This window comes from Cucurbita moschata, unplaced genomic scaffold, assembly GCF_002738365.1.
Source record: "Cucurbita moschata cultivar Rifu unplaced genomic scaffold, Cmos_1.0 Cmo_Scf00017, whole genome shotgun sequence".
In the NCBI taxonomy this organism is placed as follows: domain Eukaryota; kingdom Viridiplantae; phylum Streptophyta; class Magnoliopsida; order Cucurbitales; family Cucurbitaceae; genus Cucurbita; species Cucurbita moschata.
Window position 1 is genome coordinate 622,616 of NW_019268533.1, and position 21,497 is coordinate 644,112.

General features: G+C 35.1%; 5 protein-coding genes across 7 annotated transcripts in view; 2 read left to right on the top strand and 3 right to left on the bottom strand.

Moving 5' to 3' along the window:
• Positions 1 to 4,776, bottom strand: part of LOC111454891 (aspartate aminotransferase, mitochondrial) — a 6,918-nt gene extending 2,142 nt beyond the window's left edge. The window contains exons 1-8 of the mRNA XM_023096357.1: positions 4,407 to 4,776; positions 3,393 to 3,478; positions 2,437 to 2,643; positions 2,221 to 2,326; positions 1,965 to 2,069; positions 1,709 to 1,881; positions 623 to 782; positions 121 to 216 (exon numbers count right to left, since the gene is read on the bottom strand). Of these exons, the coding sequence (XP_022952125.1) occupies positions 121 to 216; positions 623 to 782; positions 1,709 to 1,881; positions 1,965 to 2,069; positions 2,221 to 2,326; positions 2,437 to 2,643; positions 3,393 to 3,478; positions 4,407 to 4,595 (1,122 nt within the window). The 5' untranslated portion in view covers positions 4,596 to 4,776. The remainder of the gene's footprint in view (positions 1 to 120; positions 217 to 622; positions 783 to 1,708; positions 1,882 to 1,964; positions 2,070 to 2,220; positions 2,327 to 2,436; positions 2,644 to 3,392; positions 3,479 to 4,406) is intronic.
• Positions 4,777 to 8,169: 3,393 nt separating this feature from the next.
• Positions 8,170 to 9,307, bottom strand: LOC111455508 (probable pectinesterase/pectinesterase inhibitor 7). Its single transcript, XM_023097225.1, has 2 exons — positions 8,983 to 9,307; positions 8,170 to 8,855 (listed from the first exon to the last, which is right to left on the bottom strand). Exons 1-2 carry the CDS (start codon positions 9,305 to 9,307, stop codon positions 8,170 to 8,172), a joined length of 1,011 nt encoding a protein of 336 aa, XP_022952993.1.
• A 1,831-nt stretch (positions 9,308 to 11,138) lies between these two features.
• Positions 11,139 to 12,872, top strand: LOC111454896 (60S ribosomal protein L11). 2 transcript variants are annotated; one of them, XM_023096363.1, is made up of 5 exons: positions 11,139 to 11,248; positions 11,339 to 11,446; positions 11,532 to 11,574; positions 11,806 to 12,001; positions 12,482 to 12,872. In XM_023096363.1, exons 1-5 carry the CDS (start codon positions 11,246 to 11,248, stop codon positions 12,675 to 12,677), a joined length of 546 nt encoding a protein of 181 aa, XP_022952131.1. In that variant the 5' UTR covers positions 11,139 to 11,245; the 3' UTR covers positions 12,678 to 12,872. The 2 variants fall into 2 exon arrangements, with proteins under 2 accessions (XP_022952131.1, XP_022952130.1); XM_023096362.1 differs by lacking the exon at positions 11,139 to 11,248 and having other exon boundaries at positions 11,330 to 11,446.
• A 1,368-nt stretch (positions 12,873 to 14,240) lies between these two features.
• Positions 14,241 to 18,277, top strand: LOC111454894 (chaperone protein dnaJ C76, chloroplastic). 2 transcript variants are annotated; one of them, XM_023096360.1, is made up of 10 exons: positions 14,315 to 14,530; positions 14,607 to 14,735; positions 14,821 to 14,950; positions 15,773 to 15,893; positions 16,221 to 16,302; positions 16,530 to 16,583; positions 17,417 to 17,455; positions 17,548 to 17,647; positions 17,852 to 17,986; positions 18,080 to 18,277. In XM_023096360.1, exons 1-9 carry the CDS (start codon positions 14,315 to 14,317, stop codon positions 17,980 to 17,982), a joined length of 1,002 nt encoding a protein of 333 aa, XP_022952128.1. In that variant the 3' UTR covers positions 17,983 to 17,986; positions 18,080 to 18,277. The 2 variants fall into 2 exon arrangements, with proteins under 2 accessions (XP_022952127.1, XP_022952128.1); XM_023096359.1 differs by lacking the exon at positions 18,080 to 18,277 and having other exon boundaries at positions 14,241 to 14,530; positions 17,852 to 18,047.
• A 1,258-nt stretch (positions 18,278 to 19,535) lies between these two features.
• Positions 19,536 to 20,433, bottom strand: LOC111454895. Its single transcript, XM_023096361.1, has one exon. It carries the CDS (start codon positions 20,347 to 20,349, stop codon positions 19,687 to 19,689), a length of 663 nt encoding a protein of 220 aa, XP_022952129.1. The 5' UTR covers positions 20,350 to 20,433; the 3' UTR covers positions 19,536 to 19,686.
• Positions 20,434 to 21,497: the final 1,064 nt, after the last annotated feature.

The window sequence follows — 21,497 nt, forward strand, 5'->3', positions numbered from 1 at the left end:
AAAAAAAAAAAAAAAAAAAAAAAAAAAAAAGAAAGAAAAAGAAAAGAGGTGCACCCGGACACGTACCTAGACGAAGCAAATAGAAGGCATTAGAATTGGGAAATGGAAAATGCTAAGTACCTGTTTGGTTATATGTTCCCATGGTAATGGTGATCCCAACTTTTCAAGGTTTTCTCGTAGAGCAGTTCGCATACCAATTATTCGGTCTGCCATTACCTGAATACAGAAAATAAGGTGAGGATGAGGACACCTATCAATTGGGGGAGGGAATAATTGTTGAACTGATTTTTTTTTTTTTTTTTTAATTTTAATTTTAATAATTGAATAGATTGGCCTCAGCCACAAGATTTCTCAAGACAGTTAAGTTTCATCTGAATGAAAATCTTCCATCTCTGAAGATTTGTACTAAATAACCCAAACAAAAAAATATTATTGAAGTTTGCCGTTCCAATTTGTTCAATAAGAAAATGAAAATCAGCACCTATATGTTTATCTCAAATTGAAAAAGAATTATGCACTCTGATTTTATTTTGACGACAAAAACGAAGCAGAATACAGAGAAGTTCTATGACGACATAGAGCATAAATATATGGATATTGTCAATCAATCATTCATAGTTACCTTAACTTCCTTCAGCCATAACTTCTTCAAGTCTGGATCCCCAAGGATGATTGAAACTACCAATGCTCCATGAACAGGTGGATTACTGTACATGGGTCGGGCAAGCTGCTGCAGCTGACTTTTCACAGCCACTGCTTGTTTTTCGTCTTCGCAGAGCACACTGCAACCAATTTCCATATAGAATTAATGCCAGCAAATAACATACGAACTAGATAGCTAAAAATATAAAGCAAAGTAAAATGATCAGTTTATCAGCTTAAAGACTCAAATTCATTAAACGAGGAATTCTTTGTGAACTCTATCAATACATTATTCAACAAACTTGTCATATGCTTGGCTTTTAATGACTTCATTTGTGCATCTTCAAATCGGTAATGCATAACCATAAGATCTAATGACCACTACACTACGTCTGGCCAAGGAATTTATAGCTATTGGTAACTAAACTCACATCAAACTTCACCACTAAACAAAACTACGCTGAAGAACAAATGGAAATGGAAATGGAACCTTGGATGTCCATAGGCACATGTTGAGGATTATTGGGAGTGAGTCCCACCTTGGCTAATTTAGGGAATGATTATGGGTTTATAGTGAGGAATACTATCTCCATTGGTGTGAGGCCTTTTGGGGAAGCCCAAAGCAAAGCCATGAGAGCTTATGCTCAAAGTGGACAATATCATACCATTGTGGAGAGTCGTGATTCCTAACATGGTATCAGAGTCATGCCCTAAACTTAGCCATGTCGATAAAATCCTCAAATGTCGAACAAAAAATTGTGGGCCTCAAAGGTGAGTCAAGAGTGACTAAAGTGTCGAACAAAGGGTGTACTCTTTGTTCGAGGGCTCCAGAGAAAGGAGTCGAGCCTCGATTAAGGGAGGCTATTCGAGAGCTCCATACGCCTCAAGGGAGGCTTATAGTGTGCTTTGTTCGAGGGGAGGATTGTTGAGGATTATTGGGAGTGAGTCCCACATTGGCTAATTTGGATGCCTTTTGGGGAAGCCCAAAGCAAAGCCATGAGAGCTTATGCTCAAAGTGGACAATATCATACCATTGTGGAGAGTCATGATTCCTAACCGCACATACCTTAGACATCCTACTCTCTGGCCATAGAGTCCCATATTTTTAGCGTATGACTGAGAAATTCCGATATGATGGCCATCCTCGAGAAAGATCCTGATGGACTTTGCATCTTTTTCTGGGTCACCGCTAGCAAAACCTTGGTATGCCATGTCAAAGAAGGCAAAATGACCTTTAACCTGAAAAGATCACAATGCTCAATATCTGGCAAAGAAGTAGTGACAGCCAGGTAAGTATGAATAATCATCCCAAAAGGTCTGACCTTAAACTGGTACGATATCTCTCTCCATTGTTCCTCCGTGGGATCCACTCCAGTAGGATTGTGAGCACATGCGTGAAGTAGAAAGAATGAACCATTGGGGGCATTCTGAACAGGGTCATCCAAATTAACAAAGAAAAAAAAGCATTAGAAGAATGAAATCAACAGAATACAGGGTGCCCATGAGGCACTATTAACGTGAATATTAGAGTTCTAGGGTTAGATAAGACGGCATGGAAATGTCGACATGCTTCAATACCTTTATGTCATCCATGAGTGCTGCAAAGTCTAATCCCCTAGACTCTGCATGATAGTAATGGTATGTCCTTTGAGGAACTTGTGCATCTCTCCAGATGTTATGGTGGCTGTCGAAAATCTTCATGTAAGAAACAGCATACCAATGAAGTAGTATATTTTCCCTATGGAATTGGAGTAATTTAAATGACTTGCATGCAGATTCAGCAACAATTCTTACTTGGACCATGTAGGGACTGGTATATAGATTTGGGAATCTGGACGGAAACGCTTTTGAAAGTCAGCAAAAATACGACATGCTCCAGTTCCAGAAAGAGATTGTATAGCTGCTATCCTCTTATCTTTGACGAAGTCAGAATTATCTCCATAAGCCAGCTTCAGTGTTTCTTCCACCATATTTGTACTCCCTCCCATTGGAAGATACTCCCTGGTAGAATAGACAAAATGTCACCATTATTGAAAGGCCTCAAATAAATAAAAGTGTGGCGCTCAAGCAGGTGACATGCCTTGTTTTGTGCACAAAAAATCTAGATGTATGCAGTAAAAATTAACCAAACACTCAGATAAATGTCGTCCAATTTTCCTTCCGATTATTCTCACAAACAGGTAGATTTCCAAATAAAAGTTTCGTGGAATGCCTATTCCCTTCAAGTTTTAGACTGCAGAAGCAGAACCTAATGCATTATTAGGTAAAAACCAATTAAGAACCTTCGAAGTTAAACCTATTCGTCAATTACTGTAGAAACCCGATGCCAATTCATGGCTTACTATAATCACTTCTATTCCCAAGTGCTAACTTAATCCAACAGTCTAATGATGTTGAGCGAGATAATTCCAACAGTTATTTAAGCACGACATTTCAGCTCACTTACATTGAAATGTCAAAATCTGAATCCACAAGAAAATAATGGAAAGTGAAAAAGTACGGGTATCAAATGCAAAAATTCCGCAATGTATGGACCATGGTCCAATTCCAGGGAATATAAAAGGAATCCATCTAGTTGGCGAGGATAGAACAATAAACTCGGTGAGACGACAGTAAAAAATTGCAATCACAGCAGCAAGTTGTTAATTAAATTATAACATGAAAATACGATTATACGAGTGTATCCAAACTACGATAAATAAGTTCTATATAAAAAAAAAAAAACTACGATATATGAGACGCCATCTTACATATTCAGGTTTCCTGCGATCCTCCGTTCAGCTTCCCTGACACATTCGAGGACCACCGGCTTTCCGTTATCATCTCGATATGCACCCTGAAGTGGAGGAAACGTAATGATAAATCTAAAGATTCCACTGAAAAAGGCAGTACACGATCAAAAGATATACTAATTTGCCAATAAAATAATAATTAACAAATATTAGGAACTTGAGGAATGTTTTGAATCATACGAGATAGAAATAAAATTTTTGAACTAAAATCTCGAGCAGCAGAATCATTAAAATAATAGCTGATAGAGACAAATCTCCTGTTTCTAGATTCAACAAACAAACCTAAACAGTTCTCACACATGGAATCCCCCAATATTTAACGACTTGGGGAACTACAAGCTTAATTCTAAAGCTAATCGCATGCGCGCTCTCGTACCAGAAGCTAATCACTGAAAAAGGCATTACACGATCAAAAGATGTACTAATTTGCCAATAAAATAATAATTAACAAATATTAGGAACTTGAAGAATGTTTTGAATCATACGAGATGGCCATCAAAATTTTGAACTATTATCTCGGGCAGCAGAATCATTAAAATAATAGCTGACAGAGACAAATCTCCTATTTCTAGATTCAACAAACCTAAACAGTTCTCACACATGGAATCCCCCAATATTTAACGACTTGACGAACTACAAGCTTAATTCGGAAGCTAATCGCATGCGCGCTCTCGTACCAGAAACGTCAAAACTTATACATCAACAAGCATAAATCAAGAAATATACAGAAGACGGCTGAAGCAAACAGTACATCAACATATGGAATACGATTTCCACTCAGATCATGAAAATTTCGCATCACTCGTATCAGAAACATCAAAATTCTCATTCCGACGTCGTGATCTTCGATGTTAAAAGGTCAAGAGAAGCAAAACATGCACAAAATTATTTAAAAATAACACTGCACCAGCAATCAAACAGTAAACAAAGCAAAATCCAACGCGAACAAGACAGGAGGAAGAAGAAACTCACTACTCCGACATTGACTTTGCTAGGACTCGGATCGGCCAAGAAAGCTTCAGTAACGCCTAGAATCGGATCTTTCGGAGCCGGTTCCACGCTCTTCCACCAAGACGACATGGATCTAACTCCGACGCCGAAGCATCTCAGGCTCCGGTCTATCGCCTTCCTCGAAACAGCTGCTTGTAACGCCATGAACATCAACAATACACTGTAGCTCTCCCTCTCTCGATTTCTCTCTGCAAAACTCCGACAGAAATGGGAGACGAAAAGTGGCGGAGATTCTTGAGAAGGCGCAAAAACAGAGTGGTTTCAGGTTTCAGGCTCCAACAGAAGAAATGGACATGCGAACCTTGAAATGCGCAGCCCAGAGAGCTTTAAATATATTCAGCCGAACTTTTTAGGACGGACGTTTACGTAACCGCGCTTTTTTCCTTTTTCCTTTTTCCTTTTTTTTTTTTTTTTTAATTTTCAATTTTGTAATCGTAACCGGAACTACGAGGAGGTGATTTTATCACGGCGTCGGGTCAGGTCGTCAGCATGACGTAAATAGCGTTCTCTTTACGACAAACATTTTATATTTTCTTTAAAAAAAATAAATTCTTTTATAAATCTGTTGATTTAGAATTAATTTCTAAATAAATAAATAAAATTCTCTTTAAATATTTTAAAAAATCAATATCATTGGTTTAAATTTTGTTTTTTTATTTTATCCCAAAGTGAATTTTCAAAAGCCAGAATTGCATTAGAAAATATTAAAACTGTGATAAATATATTAATTTAACTTTTTTCAAATTAAAAAAAAAAAAACATTGGGTTCTTTTGTTTTTCGACTATATTCTTTTAAGCTTTTACTTTATATATATATATATTCTTTATTTTAAACTTTTTAAATATTTATTTTAATAAGTAATGAATTAACTTTAAAATAATAATAAATTTAAATCTTGTATTTATTTATCCATGATTTCTAACTATGACTCGTAATTCACTTATGACTATGTGTTCAATAGATCAACTCTAAAATGTTGATCATAGTTACATCTATAATAGTCGTTATGTTAAAAAGACTTACACATTCCTTAATTTATCCATCGTTTATCCATTAGAGTTGATCATAGTTACATCTATAATAGTCGTTATGTTAAAAAGACTTACACATTCCTTAATTTATCCATCGTTTATCCATTTGTACGAAAATCAATGATAAATAAAGTAAATAATTAATTATGAAAAATTACATTAATATGTATTTTAGGAAGCTTATATTAAAAAGTAAAATTAAAATTAAAAATTAAAAATTAAAAATAAAAAAACCAGGAAATGACTTGGAAATGATAGGCATCAAAATCACATTTGTCGGTGGCACAACGGGAGACGTCCAAGCTGAATATATTCTTATTTTATTAATATTTCTACACGTGGATATTTTATTCTCTAAGGGATAAAATATTAACAAATCATACATCTGCTTTTTATTTTTTTATTAACAAACTTTTTTTTTTTTTTCAGAAACTAATTGAAATTTTTTATTAAGAAAAAAACAGCAAGAACCAAAGTGAAAAACTTCGTTGACCATTGAGTTTTCTTTTTTAATTTTAAAATTTAAATAGTTTGACAAAAAGGCATAGCATTGGGAACGTGAGTTATTAAACCATAACCGTTCGCTTTATTATAAACGTAAGTTAAAACCATATTCATTATTAAATTTGTCCATTAGTCAAAATTATTATTTTGCAAAACTTTATTTTATTAACATTAATAAATTTATAAAGAGTTTTACACTTTTTTTAATTAAATTCTAGGAATTGACTATAAAAGTGAATTAATTTTTCATATCTAACTTTATTTTGGGGCATTTAAATCTGTCCACGTCATTTTAATTATTATTAATATATATATATATATATATTCAATGTGAATTCAAAATACTCCTAATTTTTCAAATTGCTTACCTTTTAAAATTAATTTAATATTTGATTTTATACTCTCCTTTGCTTCATAGTAAAAGAAAGATTTCATACATAAGAGTCAGATTCTCACCCATTTAATCTAATCCACTTTTATTACTCGTCTCATAATCGTTTGTTAAAGTCGAATGGAAAATATGGGGAGCTGACTGAAGTATTTGAAGCAGCAATTACCTTAGAATTTTCTTCATTTTCACTGTTTCGTTCGAATGGTACGACGATTTGAAATTTCATGATATGTTTGAAATCCCACGACGGTTGGAGAAAGGAACGAAACATTATTTACAAATATATGTAAACTTCTCCCTAGTAGACGTGTTTTAAAATTTTGAGGCTGACAACTATACATATCGTGTCAAAACAGACAAAATCTACAAACTTTAGGGTTTGATGTAAGAGAGCAGCGGCTTAATCAATAAAATGAGGAGAAATTGGAGATTATTGGGATAGAATAAATAGTGTTTTTTTTAGCATGTTTTATATGTGCCCAATGAAAATTTTTAAATTGTCACGTTGGTGGTCAAATATGTTTAATTTTAAAATTTTTATGATTAAATCATAAATAAATAAAAAATTAAAGGAATTTTAAGAGTTTTATTTGGAACATTATTAAATGATTACCTTTGACGAGGTGGGCTAGGTGTGAGGTGTATACCTTCAAAATTGAATTTCAAAATATAGAGAAAATAATATATATAGTCGATACTCAGACACATCGACTTTTATTTTAAATTAGAACACAAATCAAGGAATACATGAAGCTTCATGATTACATTTAATGAGATTAGACGTTCCTAAAATGAGAGACACTAAATTCCACGAAGTCTTGTAACGAGACTGCCACTCTGGTGGAATAGGGTCATCTTCAAAATCATCAAAACACACGCTTATACGTTTATCAACGCTCATTGTCGGTAAATCGTACACATTTGTACCTGGTTGGGTCAATAATATGTGCATTGACTCTTGCAATTTGGTGTATCCCATTCCAAAAGATTCTGAACACTTGTCATACATCAATTTTGTTTCAGCCTCTAGCTTTCCTGACTTGATCTCTTGTTGAAGGAATACAAGGTTGTCATTGAAATTGTTGATGGTACGATTCACGAATATAGTTAGAATACCTGTCAAATTTAACTTCAAATCTTCACGAGAATCTGAATCAATCTCAGAAATGCAAAGGTTATACAGTTCGTTGTCTGGAAATCTGTTGCAAGTATCATGGACAAACTTATCGATGTTGCTTCTATTCTCTTCTGCCGTGACGAATATAGAGGGGTTGAAAATGGATAACAAAAGAAGGGTAAAAACACCCAGAAGCGAGAGAGAAGAAGACATGTTCTTCATCTTTGACAATAATCATATTTAGAAATGGTAGGAATTTATAACTAATGAATTCCTAAACTTTATTTGGAAATCAGTTAAAGGTACAGGATTCCTTCCATATATCAATTCATAACCGAAATTTTAATAAATTAAAAAATTGTCTGTTATTATTTTCCATATATCAATGGTAGCCATAGATATTTTCTTTAATTAAATAATATTTTTGTATAATTGAATACAAAAATCATTGTAATTTTTTAAATGCATATTACATCAAAATCATAATTAAATATTCAAGGAAAGAAAGAAAAAGAAAACATATCCGTTCTTACTTACATAAAAATATAATAAATTTGATTTTTTTAATCGGTTCAAAAAAATATTTAAAATAAAGAGAAAAATTAAACATTATTTTTAGCCCACTTATGTTCAATTAAGAGTTTTGTATTCATAAAAACATACCTAACCAAGCAATTTCATTAACCATCAAGTCCAGTTCTAAAGGGTACATGTGTTTCGGGCAACCAATCTGACCCGTTGATAAAATTTTCTACGGTAAAGTTTTTCGCTAACAGTTTATCGAGTACATGAAAAGTTGGCCAATTAACTCGGTGTGTTGTGTTAGCACCAGGACCTCGATTATTGAACTCAGCATAAAAGAGGTTATTTATTGGTACCCCTTCCCACGATATCCATCCTTGTGGTTGCACGTTGTCATCCAAAAATGACTCCATGAACACAACAGTTGAATATTCTCTCCATGGTCGACCAAGATAGATTTTAACTTTAGTCTTATTGGCTGTTATCTCTGGCGAAACTGTGACGGTACAGTTCTGAAAGGAAAAGCCGCTTTGGGACACCGATTGTTCTTTGGACTGTGCGGTGACTGTGATTTCATCCATCGGTAACCGAGCATATATGTTACAGTCTTGAAACACAGCAAGTCCATTTCCAAAAATGAAGTCTACTGTTCCGTAGATGTCACACTCCCTAAAGAATTGGAATTCTCCTTTTGAATATAGGGTATCTTGAAAACTCATAAATCTACAATCGTAATAAACAGAGTGTTTCGCGTAGTCAAGGACCGCAACTGCTTGGCCGTTTTGAGGTTCGGCAGAATTCTCAAAGCTTAAATGTTGAGCCATAAAATTGTCACCGTTGACCACTGCATCAAATAAGAACAAAGAAATTAAAAGGAAAATTATTTGTGACATGGCTTCAAATGGGTAAAATTGATTTTGCTCAAATAAGTTCTTACTCAAATAAGTTCTTACACGAACACGAGTAATTACCTAAGGTTGCAGATTCAGAAGTCTTGAATCCAGTGCCGTGGCTTCTATTATCGACGATAATGGTTGTGAGTGCACTATCGCCAATCAAAGCAATGAATTTCTTGGCCGGTGGAATTTCAAGATGTCCACGATAAATGCCGGGAGTTACACGAATGTAAAATCGTGTATTGGAGTTGTTTGGAGCGGCTGCTATTGCTTCACTAATACTTTTGAAGTCCCCCGATCCGTCTAATGATACAACCGCATTAAAACGGATGGAATCAACGAGTGCCAAAACGTTGGCGAAGAAGAAAAATAAACATGCAGCAAGCTGTAAAAATGCCATCTTCAAAAAAGAAAACAAAGAGCAAGCAAATTGAAAGAACAAACAAGAGTTGTAATGAACTCAAAAGAACAAGAAAGAGCTGCTTAAATTTGTGTGTCTTTTACAGCCTGATGGAACCAACATTTTATAGAGGGAGCTGTCATTTTCGATCTCTGGGAGCTTAACACAATAACGTTTAATCTCTCTTTGTTAGTGAATTAATTGTTATTAATTAACATCAGTTTCATGTTGTCTTATTTAGCAGTTGACAACGTCAGTGTAAATGAATAAGTGAGGAGAGCTGATTTGCCATAAACAAGTTGATGAAGTAGGAGAGAATCAGAAGTGAATCATAGAGTATATGAAAATGGAAAGTTCTTACATAAACAGCCTGCACAACATTCTAAATCCAGCGCCGATCATTTTCAGTGTGTTTATGTAATGTTTTCATACAATATTTGACCGTTTTGGTTAGGATTCCGGTGAGTGCCCGATGATCATGGCCGGAGGGGTTCTCAAACTGCTGTCTTGAACTTGCTGGGTGTGGGCGATGGTTGGGTGAGTGGCGGCGGCAAAGGGTAGCATGCCAGCTTGGTCGGGGGAGTGGTGTCTCTCTCCTCTTCTTTTATTTATTTTCCTTTTATTTGTTTATAGTTTTCCATCACTGTCACTTGCTTCTTATAGTTTATTCCTATTTGAAAAAGTATTAAACTTTATCATAATTGTCGCGGTCACAAGCCATGCGCTATTGTTTCATTAATTTAAAAGTATATATCTAGATATATATATATACATACTATAGAGTTTTAATAAAAAATGAATTATATTAAATCTTATTTTCTTAATATTCTTGATATAAATGTGTGCAATTTTTTTTAGTTGGATTTTTTAATATTGTTACTTTCATCCATGAGATTACGCATTTAAAATACTCTTTAGTAAAAAATCTTTCTTTTTTTCATATAGCTTATGAGTTTAATTAATCCTCTCCTATTTATCGGTTTGCATTAGGCCAAGGGACTGTTCTAATGAGTAATTTCTGGTTGCATCAGTTATCAAAGAATTATAAGTAGCCACATTCTTGGCTCATACGAGCTTTCCTCTCCTCATCGTATATAAAACAGAATAAGCTTAATCAACTTTTAAAGTTGAATCAATTTTCAGCGAAACTATTGTTGAGATTAGAAGATAATTAAAATCCTACAGCCGAAAACTTACTCGCCTAAAATTTCACTTCAACCTATCAGAAAAACATGAATTTCACTGCACTTACTAATATAGTAAGTTCGCCACAATTCATTTATTAGAGTTTTTTTTTTTTTTAATTTTTAATTTAGAGTTTCATTAAAACACAAAATTAAAACTAAAATTTATATATGATCCATCTAAAAAATCATTAACATATTATATACAAAATTATTTATTTATTTATTTGTAGACACTTCTAAAAATTTAGAAAATAAATCCACAGCAACCATAAAGTTTTTTTATAAGATTTTTGTAGTTTAAAAAATATTTAAATTTAAATAAAATTCAATAATAAAATTAAGTCTAAAACTATATATATATATATTTTTTTTTCAAAATTTGAGTTGGTTTTGAAAATAAAGCAATTTTTTAATTAATTATTTATTTTTTAACTAAGTTTCAATTCAATTTCTCGGTTATTTCGATTTCGTCGGCACCCCTGGTGGAGAATGAGTTCTCGAACGAAAAACGGAAAAGAAAATGTTTGAAATTACGTTGGAGGTGTTGGGCCACTGCAACAAAATTTAAACTTCAGGCCCATAACCCAACAATTTAGAGGCCCACATCTAAAGCCCATAAACTCGGCCAATTTGAAACCCTAGCTTCGGCTACTTCATCCCATATTAGGGTTTCTTCGCCCCCTCCCTTGGATTGAGTAGAAGCATCAGCAACAGCAACACCCCAGCCGCAGCAGCCCGCCTGAAGACTCCAATGGTGTTTATTTTCGCTCTAGATACTGAAAGCTTCTATAGCCAAAATTTTCTTCCTGCTCCTTAATCCTTTTCGTTTGTTCATATGGCGCAGGCTTCGGAGAAGAAGTTGTCGAACCCCATGAGGGATATTAAGGTGCAGAAACTCGTCCTCAATATCTCAGTCGGTGAGAGTGGAGATCGGCTCACCAGAGCTGCTAAGGTATTACTTTGTTCCGTGCATTTTCTTTCTTCCTTTTGGTCGCTTCTCATTTCTGTCTCCGCCATTAACGATTCCTTTTGTTCAGGTGCTTGAGCAACTCAGCGGCCAGAGCCCCGTGTTCTCTAAAGGTACATGTTTTTCTCTCATCTTTCAGTCTCTTGACTTTGATTCTGGAATGGTCCGTATGAAAATAAGAAAATCTATAAACAACGAGAAATTTAGTATCGAACCTCTACAATCCATTCGTAGAATTGAAACTGATGCTATCTTTTGATAGTCATAGCTTGATATTGGATCTGATAGGCCATGTTATTTCTCGTGTTTTTTATTTTTGATTCTCTTGTTCTTGTGGTCAATAGCGAGATACACTGTACGATCGTTTGGAATCAGACGTAATGAGAAGATTGCTTGCTATGTCACCGTTAGAGGCGACAAGGCGATGCAGCTTTTGGAAAGTGGGCTGAAGGTTAAGGAGTACGAGTTGCTTCGCAGGAACTTCAGTGATACTGGTTGCTTTGGCTTTGGTATTCAGGAGCACATTGATCTTGGGATCAAGTAAGCCATTATCTATCTTAATATCCCTTGTATATCATGATCCATAATTTCAATGAGACTTACTGATTCTGTTATGCGTTGTGTATGAATGTGGTGAACTTGAAATGAAACATTAACTGAAATGAGGTGTATGTCAATTGGATGGTAGTTTTCCTGCTCGGTTCTCTGTGGTTGAATAGGGTTCTGGCTCAGGGATATCTCCTGACCCGTAGTGAATGATGTTATCGATATCTCTATAGGTCAGGGTTAGAAATTTTCTGGGTATTTGGAATAATGAGAAGGGAAGGCAGTCCTTACATTGTTCTGAATGAATTCATCCCAAACGTGTAAATCGATCTTTCGTGGCTTTGGAGATCGAAATTTTTCAGAGGATGTTGAGTAGGGGTATACGTGATCTTGCATTGATGAATCTGCCATCACTATGTATGAAGTTTTATTGTAACCGATCTCGTGTTTATGTATGCTATAATGATGTTTCAGGTACGATCCATCCACTGGTATCTACGGTATGGATTTCTTTGTGGTCTTGGAGCGACCAGGATACCGTGTTGGACGTCGCAGGAGGTGCAAGTCTCGTGTCGGGATCCAGCACAGAGTCACAAAGGAGGATGCCATGAAGTGGTTCCAGGTGAAATATGAGGGTGTGATTCTTAACAAGTCACAGCAAATAGTCTAAAGAGTTATAAAATTTTGTGGTTTTGTAAGCCTGACTGAAGCTCTTTGTTTTGTTTCCTTTGAATGTTTTTGGGATTTAATGGAGATTTTTAGGATAAATTTGGAGAACTCTGTTAGTCATATGTTTTATTAGTTATATCCTTTGTGGCCTGAGAATTAAGCTATCAATCTACCTGGTTTTTATTTTGTCACAAAATGGTGAGTTCTTGATTTGTTCCATTCATAAGTATTGGATTTTAAACTATCATTAATTAGCTTTGTTTTCATTGTTGGATTTAAATCTTGTATTTCCAATTTCTTTATATTTTTTTAATCTAAAGATTTTCATAAAATTAATGTGATTGAGCACAGCCTCAATTAGATTTACTTGCTATTCTTTTTTTTATTCTTTTTTTTTTAATTTTTATTTTATAGTTGAGTAGTATATGTAATTAAATGTAATTACATATAGATTTAATTTAGATTTCTGTTTCATTTAGTTTATTATTCTGCTTGGAAAATAATGAAATATTTTTTTTCATGGAACTACTAATTTCAATAAATTAAAATTTTGTGCAAAAATTCTAACAAATTAACAATTAAATAAATTTACTAAAAAATTTCATTTTTAATTGGCAAAATTATGTGTGTATATATATATATATATTATTTCATATCATAAATATGTTTTTAAAATGGTTGATGATTTCTTGGAGGGTTAAAATTGCTATATTACTTTATCCCTTTGTTCTTTTCGGATTGGGCTCTCACCCTCTTTGGACCCATAAATGAACTAGTAATTGGTCTTTCACAATGAGATCGGTGAAAACTAGTATAAGATATTAATTAATTCAATTCTTATTTATATTATTTACTTGAGTTACATGAATTTGTTATGTGAATCTTGACAAATAAATAAATTTAATGTCAAAATAATAGTAAATATGGTATAAAATAAGCAAAAATTATAAATATAATATAATTCTAACTCGAATGTAAATAATAAATCTGACTATTTGTTATAAATCAATTGACAAATTTTTAATGATAGACAACTAATTAAATATTATGTAATTGTTAATTAAAAAATGTCTAATAATTATGAAAATCTTAAATATAAAATTAAAAATTTGGAGACTTAATTAATATTTTTTAAATTGATTATACAAAATAAAGCTAGAAAGTTATATTAGCTTATTTTCTAAATTTCATAAATTTATTGCCCAAAAACATAAGAATTTAAAATAAACTTATAAGTTAACCGATAAAATAATTATCATATTTGCTAATAATTTGAAAATCGGATTTTGGGACAAAAGAGTAGTCTCTAGCGTTGTGCTCGACAATTCCAGACGGCACCCTAGCACGTGAGACAACAATAATCCACAAGCCGACACGTGCTTTGCTTCTGCGTAATGTACACTCCCGCCTCTTCTCCCACTAGATTTATCTACTTGGGTCCACTCTCATGGACTCGAGTGGCTGAAAATTCGCCACGTCATCACCAACCCTTCCACGTCAAAATTTCTTCCTCCTCAGAATTTCCAAATATCTCCTCAACGCCCCACAAAAACTCCATTTTCTTTCCATTTTTACCCCCCGCTCTTCCCCTGATTTCTCTTCAACTTTTCGCTCCATTTTCAAGTACCTTACTCTCCAATGGCTCAGTTGCTCTCTCCTGTTTGCACAGACGCCATCAAACTCCAAACTCCGATTCTTCTAAGCCCATGGCGCTCCTTTGCTAAGCCTAGCGGTTCTTGCGGCGCGATTGCCCGCGGCGCTGGGAGACGGAACTGTGGCAGTTTGAAGGTCACAGCAAGGGATTCGGCATCAACAGAGGCCGTTGCCGATGATTATTATGCTGTTTTGGGACTGGTAAGCCGTTCGATTTCGATCTGGATTGCATTCAGGTGTTGAAGTCTTAAATTATGGTTCTATTTGTCGTTTATAGCTTCCAGATGCGACCCCGGAACAGATCAAGAAGGCGTATTATAATTGCATGAAAGAGTGCCATCCAGACTTGAGTGGCGATGATCCAGACACCACCAATTTCTGCATGTTCATTAATGAAGTCTATGAGGTAAGGCTTCTCGAATCGAGCTATGAAGGATTCAGATGATCTATTGTTTCCCGACACTTGTCTTAGATAAAATGCTTCATTGCAGGTGCTTAGTGATCCAGTTCAGCGGATGGTTTATGATGAAATTCATGGATATGCTTTGACTGCAATCAACCCTTTTTTCGATGATTCAAGCACAAAGGATCTTGCGTTTGTTGATGAATTCAGCTGTATTGGTATGTGAAAGTTTTGTCTACTTGATGAGTTGAGGATTGATGGGAGAGGAGTCCATGTGGGATAATTAAGGGAAAGATTATGTGTTTATAAGTATGTAAGGAATACTATCTCCATTGGTATGAGACATTTTAGAGAAACCAAAAGTAAAGCCACGAGAGTTTATGCTCGAAGTAGACAATATCATACCATTGTGGAGGTCCGTGATTCCTAACATAGTATCAGAGTCTTAGTCATGTCAATAAAATGCTCGAAGTGGACAATATCATACTATTGTGGAGGTTCGTGATTTAATCATGGTATCGGAGTCATGTCCTTAACTTAGCTATGTCAATAGAATCTTCAGGTGTCGAACAAAGAAGTTGTGAGCCTCAAACGAGTCAAAAGTGACTCTAGTGTTGAACAAAGTATGTACTTTGTTTGAGGGCTCCAGAGAAGGAGTTGAGCCTTGATTAAGGAGGCTTTATGGTATATTTAGTTCGAGGAGAGGATTGTTAGGAGAGGAGTCTCACATTGGCTAATGAAGAGAAAGATCTTGGGTTGGTAAATAAGGAATACTATCTTCATTGGTACGAGGCTTTTTAGGAAATCAAAAGCTCAAAGTGGATAATATCATATCATTATATCATTATGGATAGTCATGGCTCTTAATTTTTTTCATCAAGGGTTTATACTTCAAAAGCACTTAATTAGTGCTTCTTCCCATTAGTGAAAAGTGCTTTCATTCCACTTTTTTTCAAAATTTATTCCAAACTAACGGTTATGTGCCTTGAAGTTGCAATGATTTATCCGTTGTCATTTCTTTATGCTTAACTTACTTCCAGGCTGCAAAAGTTGTGCCAATGTGGCCCCGGACGTCTTCGGGATTGAAGAAGATTTCGGACGAGCTCGTGTGTACAGCCAGTGTGGGAATCGACAACAAGTTCAAGAAGCAATTGAAAGTTGGTAAGTTCACTTAATGATGATTAAATCTGAACTGAATGTTTTCATTCACCAAATCTTGCTGTTCATAGCTTGGGAATTGTTAGAACTTTTTATTAGATTTATGATGATTACAAGCATTCATGTTATAATCTGGCTTAGAAAGTGATTGTTGAAGACTATGCTCGAGATCACATGCTCTGACCAATTTATTTCCTCGATGTTCATCTTCTTAGCACGAGTTCTTTGATCGGGCATTCGTCAATCTAATTCGAGTACCGATTTTTCATATTCATGGCTATAAATCTACCTGATGGTACCATTGATTATTATTTTCTCGTCTCTTGCCAGTCCAGTCGATTGCATCCATTGGACTTCAGCTGCGCAGTTATCTCTGCTCGAAGATGAAATGCGTCGGGTCGAAAGAGTGAATGTATGTAATGAAGAGCAATATCCATATCTGTGTTTGTCCTAGATTTTCAATATATAATTGGACTGTTTTTGAATTGAAAGTTTGAACAAATCATCAATTCCTTCCTTTCATTTTCAAGTTGTAAGTTTAATTCTCCGTCAAGTAATGTGCAGTTTCTAGAGGAAGGATTAATACTCGTTTCTTCTTCATAGAAATCAAGATTTCTAATTGTAATGTTTTATGGCCAGGTTGCGTTTATGCTCTCTGGAATGGGATCATCAGCTGTAGATGTTTTTAGACTGGTATGAACATTTTAAATCCCTGTTCTTTACTTTAAACCTCCCTCGTAATGGTCGTAATGGTTGTAACAGCTCAAACTCGCCCAAACTCACCGCTAGCTGTGCTTCCCTTCAAGGTTTTAAAATGCGTCTATTAGGGGGAAGTTTTCACACCTAAGAAACAATATCTGCTAGCGGTGAGCTTGAGCTGTTACAAATAGTATTAGAGTCAGTTACCAAACGGTGCAGAGTACTCGTCGAAGTACGGCTAGACCCTCTATGTGATGTCCCACATTGGTTGGGGAGGAGAACAAAACACCCTCTATAAGGGTGTGGAAATCTTTCCCTGGCAAATGCGTTTTAAGGACAAGCCTAAAGAGGACAATATCTGCTAGCGGTGGACCTAGGCTGTTACAAATGGTATTAGAGCTAGACACCGGACGATGTGCCAGTCTTCTCGCTGTTCCCCGAGGGGGCTAGACACAATCAGCCTTCTCGCTGTTCCCCGAAGGGAGTAGACACGAGGCGGTGTGCCAATAAGGACGCTGGGCCCTAAAGGAGGGTGGATTTGGCGTGGGTCCCACATCGATTGGAGAAAAGAACGAGTGCCAGCGAATACGTTGGGCCCCGAAGGGGGATGAATTGTGATGTCCCACGTTGGTTAAAGCTCCGAAGGGTAAGCCCAAAGAGAACATTATTTGCTAGCGGTGGGGTAGATATAGATGAAACTTGAGCTGTTACTATACTAGACTTAAACTTTCTTGCCTCAAGGGCAATTGACACGTACTCTTTCTCTTGAGGTCGGAAGTTCAAATCTCTTCCATTATTGCTATTAATAGTGGCTACTAATGTTGCAGGCAAGTTCCCGATGGGAAAAGCGGCAATCAAAAGTCTTGGTGGGTTCCACGCCGACGACGAGCACATGATTCTTTGGCTCTGTACTTCTGTTTGTAATATCTGGAGCTTTATAGACCTTGTTCTTTTGCAGGAACAAGCAAAAGTGAGGATGACGAAGAAGAAGAGTTCCGACAGCGATGATTCATACTGGAGCAATCTTTGGGGGAGCCCTAAAGATCAAAGAAATTCAGGTAACGTTTGATAAGCAATCTTCATTATCTATTAATGTCAAATCAACGTGTTAAATAATGTATAACATGTCGATATCGATATCTCAATAAACTGAAATGCTCAACATTGGATGAACGTTCGGTTTATTGAAATATCAATATCGATATGTTAATCGACATACAATTCCCCTGTTTAAATCAATAACTAGCTTTAAATTACTGCAGAGGAGGAAAAGAACGAACGGGCAAAGCGAGCTGCAGCTGCTGCTCGACGATGGAGAGAGTACTCTCGACGGGGCGTTGACAAGCCTCCGACGTTCAAACTTCCCGAGTCAATCTCCAGCAACGACAATTGACCTGGTACATATAAATTTATAGCCTTATTATAGTCGTACATAATTAATCAAATCATTTCCTTAAAAAATGTCCCATTTCCTCAATCCTTCCTTGTAGCAATGAAACTAAAAACAAAAATCAACCATGATCGATCGAGCAGCTTCTCGACCTTAAGAGTCACGATTTTAAATCTCGTCTCATGTAATTATTATAAGAACGTTCATCGATAAACCGATTAATGTAGCGGGTTGGGATATATTTATTTTCTTCTTTGCGTTGACAATATGTACATTCATATGTTGATGTCCTGCTTGTTCTGCGGCCTGGGATAATATTTTAGTTGAAAGTCAACTGAATTATTGTTGAATGGAAATGGGTTATGATTAGAAAGAGAAAAAAGAGAGGGCATGATAGGAAAAGTAAAATAATGGAAATGGGAATTATTATTATTATTTTATTTTTTACTTTTAGTGGAAGTGTTTGGTCATGTTTTTTTAATGCATTGGAGAATATGGGAATCCTTTTATTTTAAGTAGACCCTTTAAATTCCACTATTATGAACAAATTGCCGCTCGTATTGTATTTCCACTTGCTTCAAACATGGGAGAAAAATTGCCTCTTTTTAATTCTTTTTTTTTTTTAAATAGAAATATACTAATTTTATTGTGGCCAATTGAGGAGTTTTATTTATTTTTTAAACTGTGTTAAGTAATGCTAATTAATGTAAAGACCAGGTTGCAGTGAGAAACTTTGGTTTCGAGTAGAACCAAGGTCGGGCTAAATGACTTGATCTAGTGTAGAAGCAAGTGAGATACGCAACTGCCATGTGTGGCTGAACAAGCTTTGATTTCACACAAGTGATGTTTGATTGGTGAGGACAAACTTCGGGTGACGTCCAACGAAGCCTCAAAGCCGAACGAAAAATATATATGGGGCCTGAGTTTTCCTTTAAAATTGATGTGAATGTGTCAAGACACACGATTGAAGAAGTACGATTCTGACCATTGGTATTTAGAGCTTGATGATAATTATCAAGAAATTCATTTTTTAAATAATCGAACTAAAAAATTATCAAGAAAAAATTCGGATGTTTTTTTCGGATGCTTGGCAAATATTATTCTCTTTAGACTTTTCTTTCGAATTTCTCTTCAAAATTTTTAAAAGGCAAATTTCAGGTGTATTTTCCTAAGACAAATATTGTTCTATTTGGACTTTTGTTTCAGATTTCTATTCAAAGTTTTTAAAACAGGTTTGATAAGAGAAGTTTTCTCACTCTTATAAAGAATCTTTAGTTCCCATTTTCAACCAATTTCTCACAATCCACCCTTCTGGAGCGAGGATTTTTACATTTTTATAAAGAATGTTTGGTTCCGACGTGGGATTTCACGATCCACCTTCTTTAGAGTTAGCGTAATTGACACTCATTCCTCTATCTAATCCTCTCTTCAACTGACGTGGGATTTCACAATCCACCTTCTTTAGAGTCAGCGTAGTTGACACTCATTCCTCTATCTAATCGACGTGAGATTACACATAATTTCTATCTTAATTTATGTTTTTAACTTCGTATACAATACGAGAAATTTTATTATTTTTTTGGATTTTAGTTTTAATACAATTTTCAAGTATATAAAAGGCTATGACTTTCCAAATTTAAAATTAAAAAAAAAAAACACACACACACAGAATTACACTCGAAAATGAAGAAAAAAAAAAAGTTGGTGTTATCTGACAGTGGAAGCAACTGTATGAGCCCAGAACTTGAGATGATCTTTCATGTCCATTTCCGTCGCACCCAAATCCGGAACTCTCCATTTCATCAGACTCCTCTTCTCTTCTTCTTCCTCAACCGCCTTCCAAGCTTCTGATAAATACGGCCTCGAAACCCCACTTTCAATCCCTTCTTCTTCCTCTGTTTTCTTCCCCAATCTCTGCAACCCTGGAATTATCGAAGCTAAACTCGAATTCTTCTTATCTTCCTCACTGAACACAAATCCCAAATCCATAAATCCTTTTAATTCTTCAAATTCAAGGTCCGATAAGCTCTTACTCAGCCCTCTCCCCCTTTTTCTTCTTCTCTCCTTTTCACTCCCTTCCGATTTCTTCTTCGCCGGTTTCCCCTCTCCGCCGCCGGAAAATTCCGTTACCTTACCGGAGAGAATGGGCTGAAGCTTTTGATTGGCGGAGTAATAAGCGGTCTCCGGAGGTGCGAAGTTCGAGCTCAGCGGATACTCGCTTTGAGATCTCACCTTTACCACTTGCATTACCGGACTCTGTAAGCGGTTTTCCGGCGACTCGAAGCGAGTCGGCAAAAGCGGTTTCCCGGTGAAAACCGCGCTCTGAAACCAGAATAGATCGAAAAGAGGGAGGATTTCTTCGGCCGCCATTGCTAGTGGGAAGATTCAGAGAGGTTTTTTGAGGAGGAAATTAAGGGTTTAAACAGTTATATAGATAAGGAAGAAATGGAAAAGTGGCCTGTTTTTTTTAAAAAAAAAAAAAAAATAGAGAAATAGTTGTTTGTTGCGTTACATTAATGCCCTTGAATTTGGTCATATATTACGGGTGTAATAATGAAGCACGTTTCTTCAATTATTAATGTTTTGCATTCAAAGCTACAATCATTGGAGGGTATCAAAAGTATAATATATGGTTAAGGGCCATCCCCCATGAGGGACTTATTGGTAATTATACAAAAATTTCCGATTTACGTGGAAATTATCACCTGGAGCCGATTCTATTTATTGGAATCTATTGGTCAATGGCACGTGTTGCCAATTGTTTGCCCCGTGAGAAATTGAGAGCGAATATTGGCATTGGGCAATCACAATGCATATGACAATTTCTTTTCAGTTTTATAAAACAAGTTTTAAATTTTATATATATATATTTTTTCAATTTATAGTTATAGCTATATTCTCCATTAATAAAATAATAAATTGTGTAATAATACGAATTATGGATTTAATATTGGCTAATTATATATACTGTGAAAGATTAAATGACGTGGAAATTATGTGATTGGACAAAGAAAACGACATGTAATTAATTATTCTAATTATCTACTTTTTAATTATAATTATTTATTATAAATTTTTTTAAAAAAGTTTTGGCAACCAATGGGAAGGCATTAACTTTTTGTAGTGAATTTTTAAGGGCAATGCCGACTGGTCCCCCGCACTAATATTAAAAGTGGGCACGTGATCCACACGTTTTTGTTTAATCCAAAAACAAAAAAAAACAAATTATAAAAAGCGCTTTTAATCTTGTACTATCATTAACCTAAAAAGTATTTAAAAAAATATACCTTGTCTCTATTTATTTATTTATTTTTCTAAAAAATTTAACAATATTAATAAAACTTCGCCAATAGAATAGATTATATACAAAGTTTATGATTTTTTTTTTAATTTTAAAAGTATTAATCCAAAAATAAATAAACAAACCAACTTTAAAATTAATTTCCTGAAAAAGATGGGTAAACGAACTCCCAAAAGACATGTTTAAAAAAAAAAAAAAAAAAAAAAAAAAAAAAAAA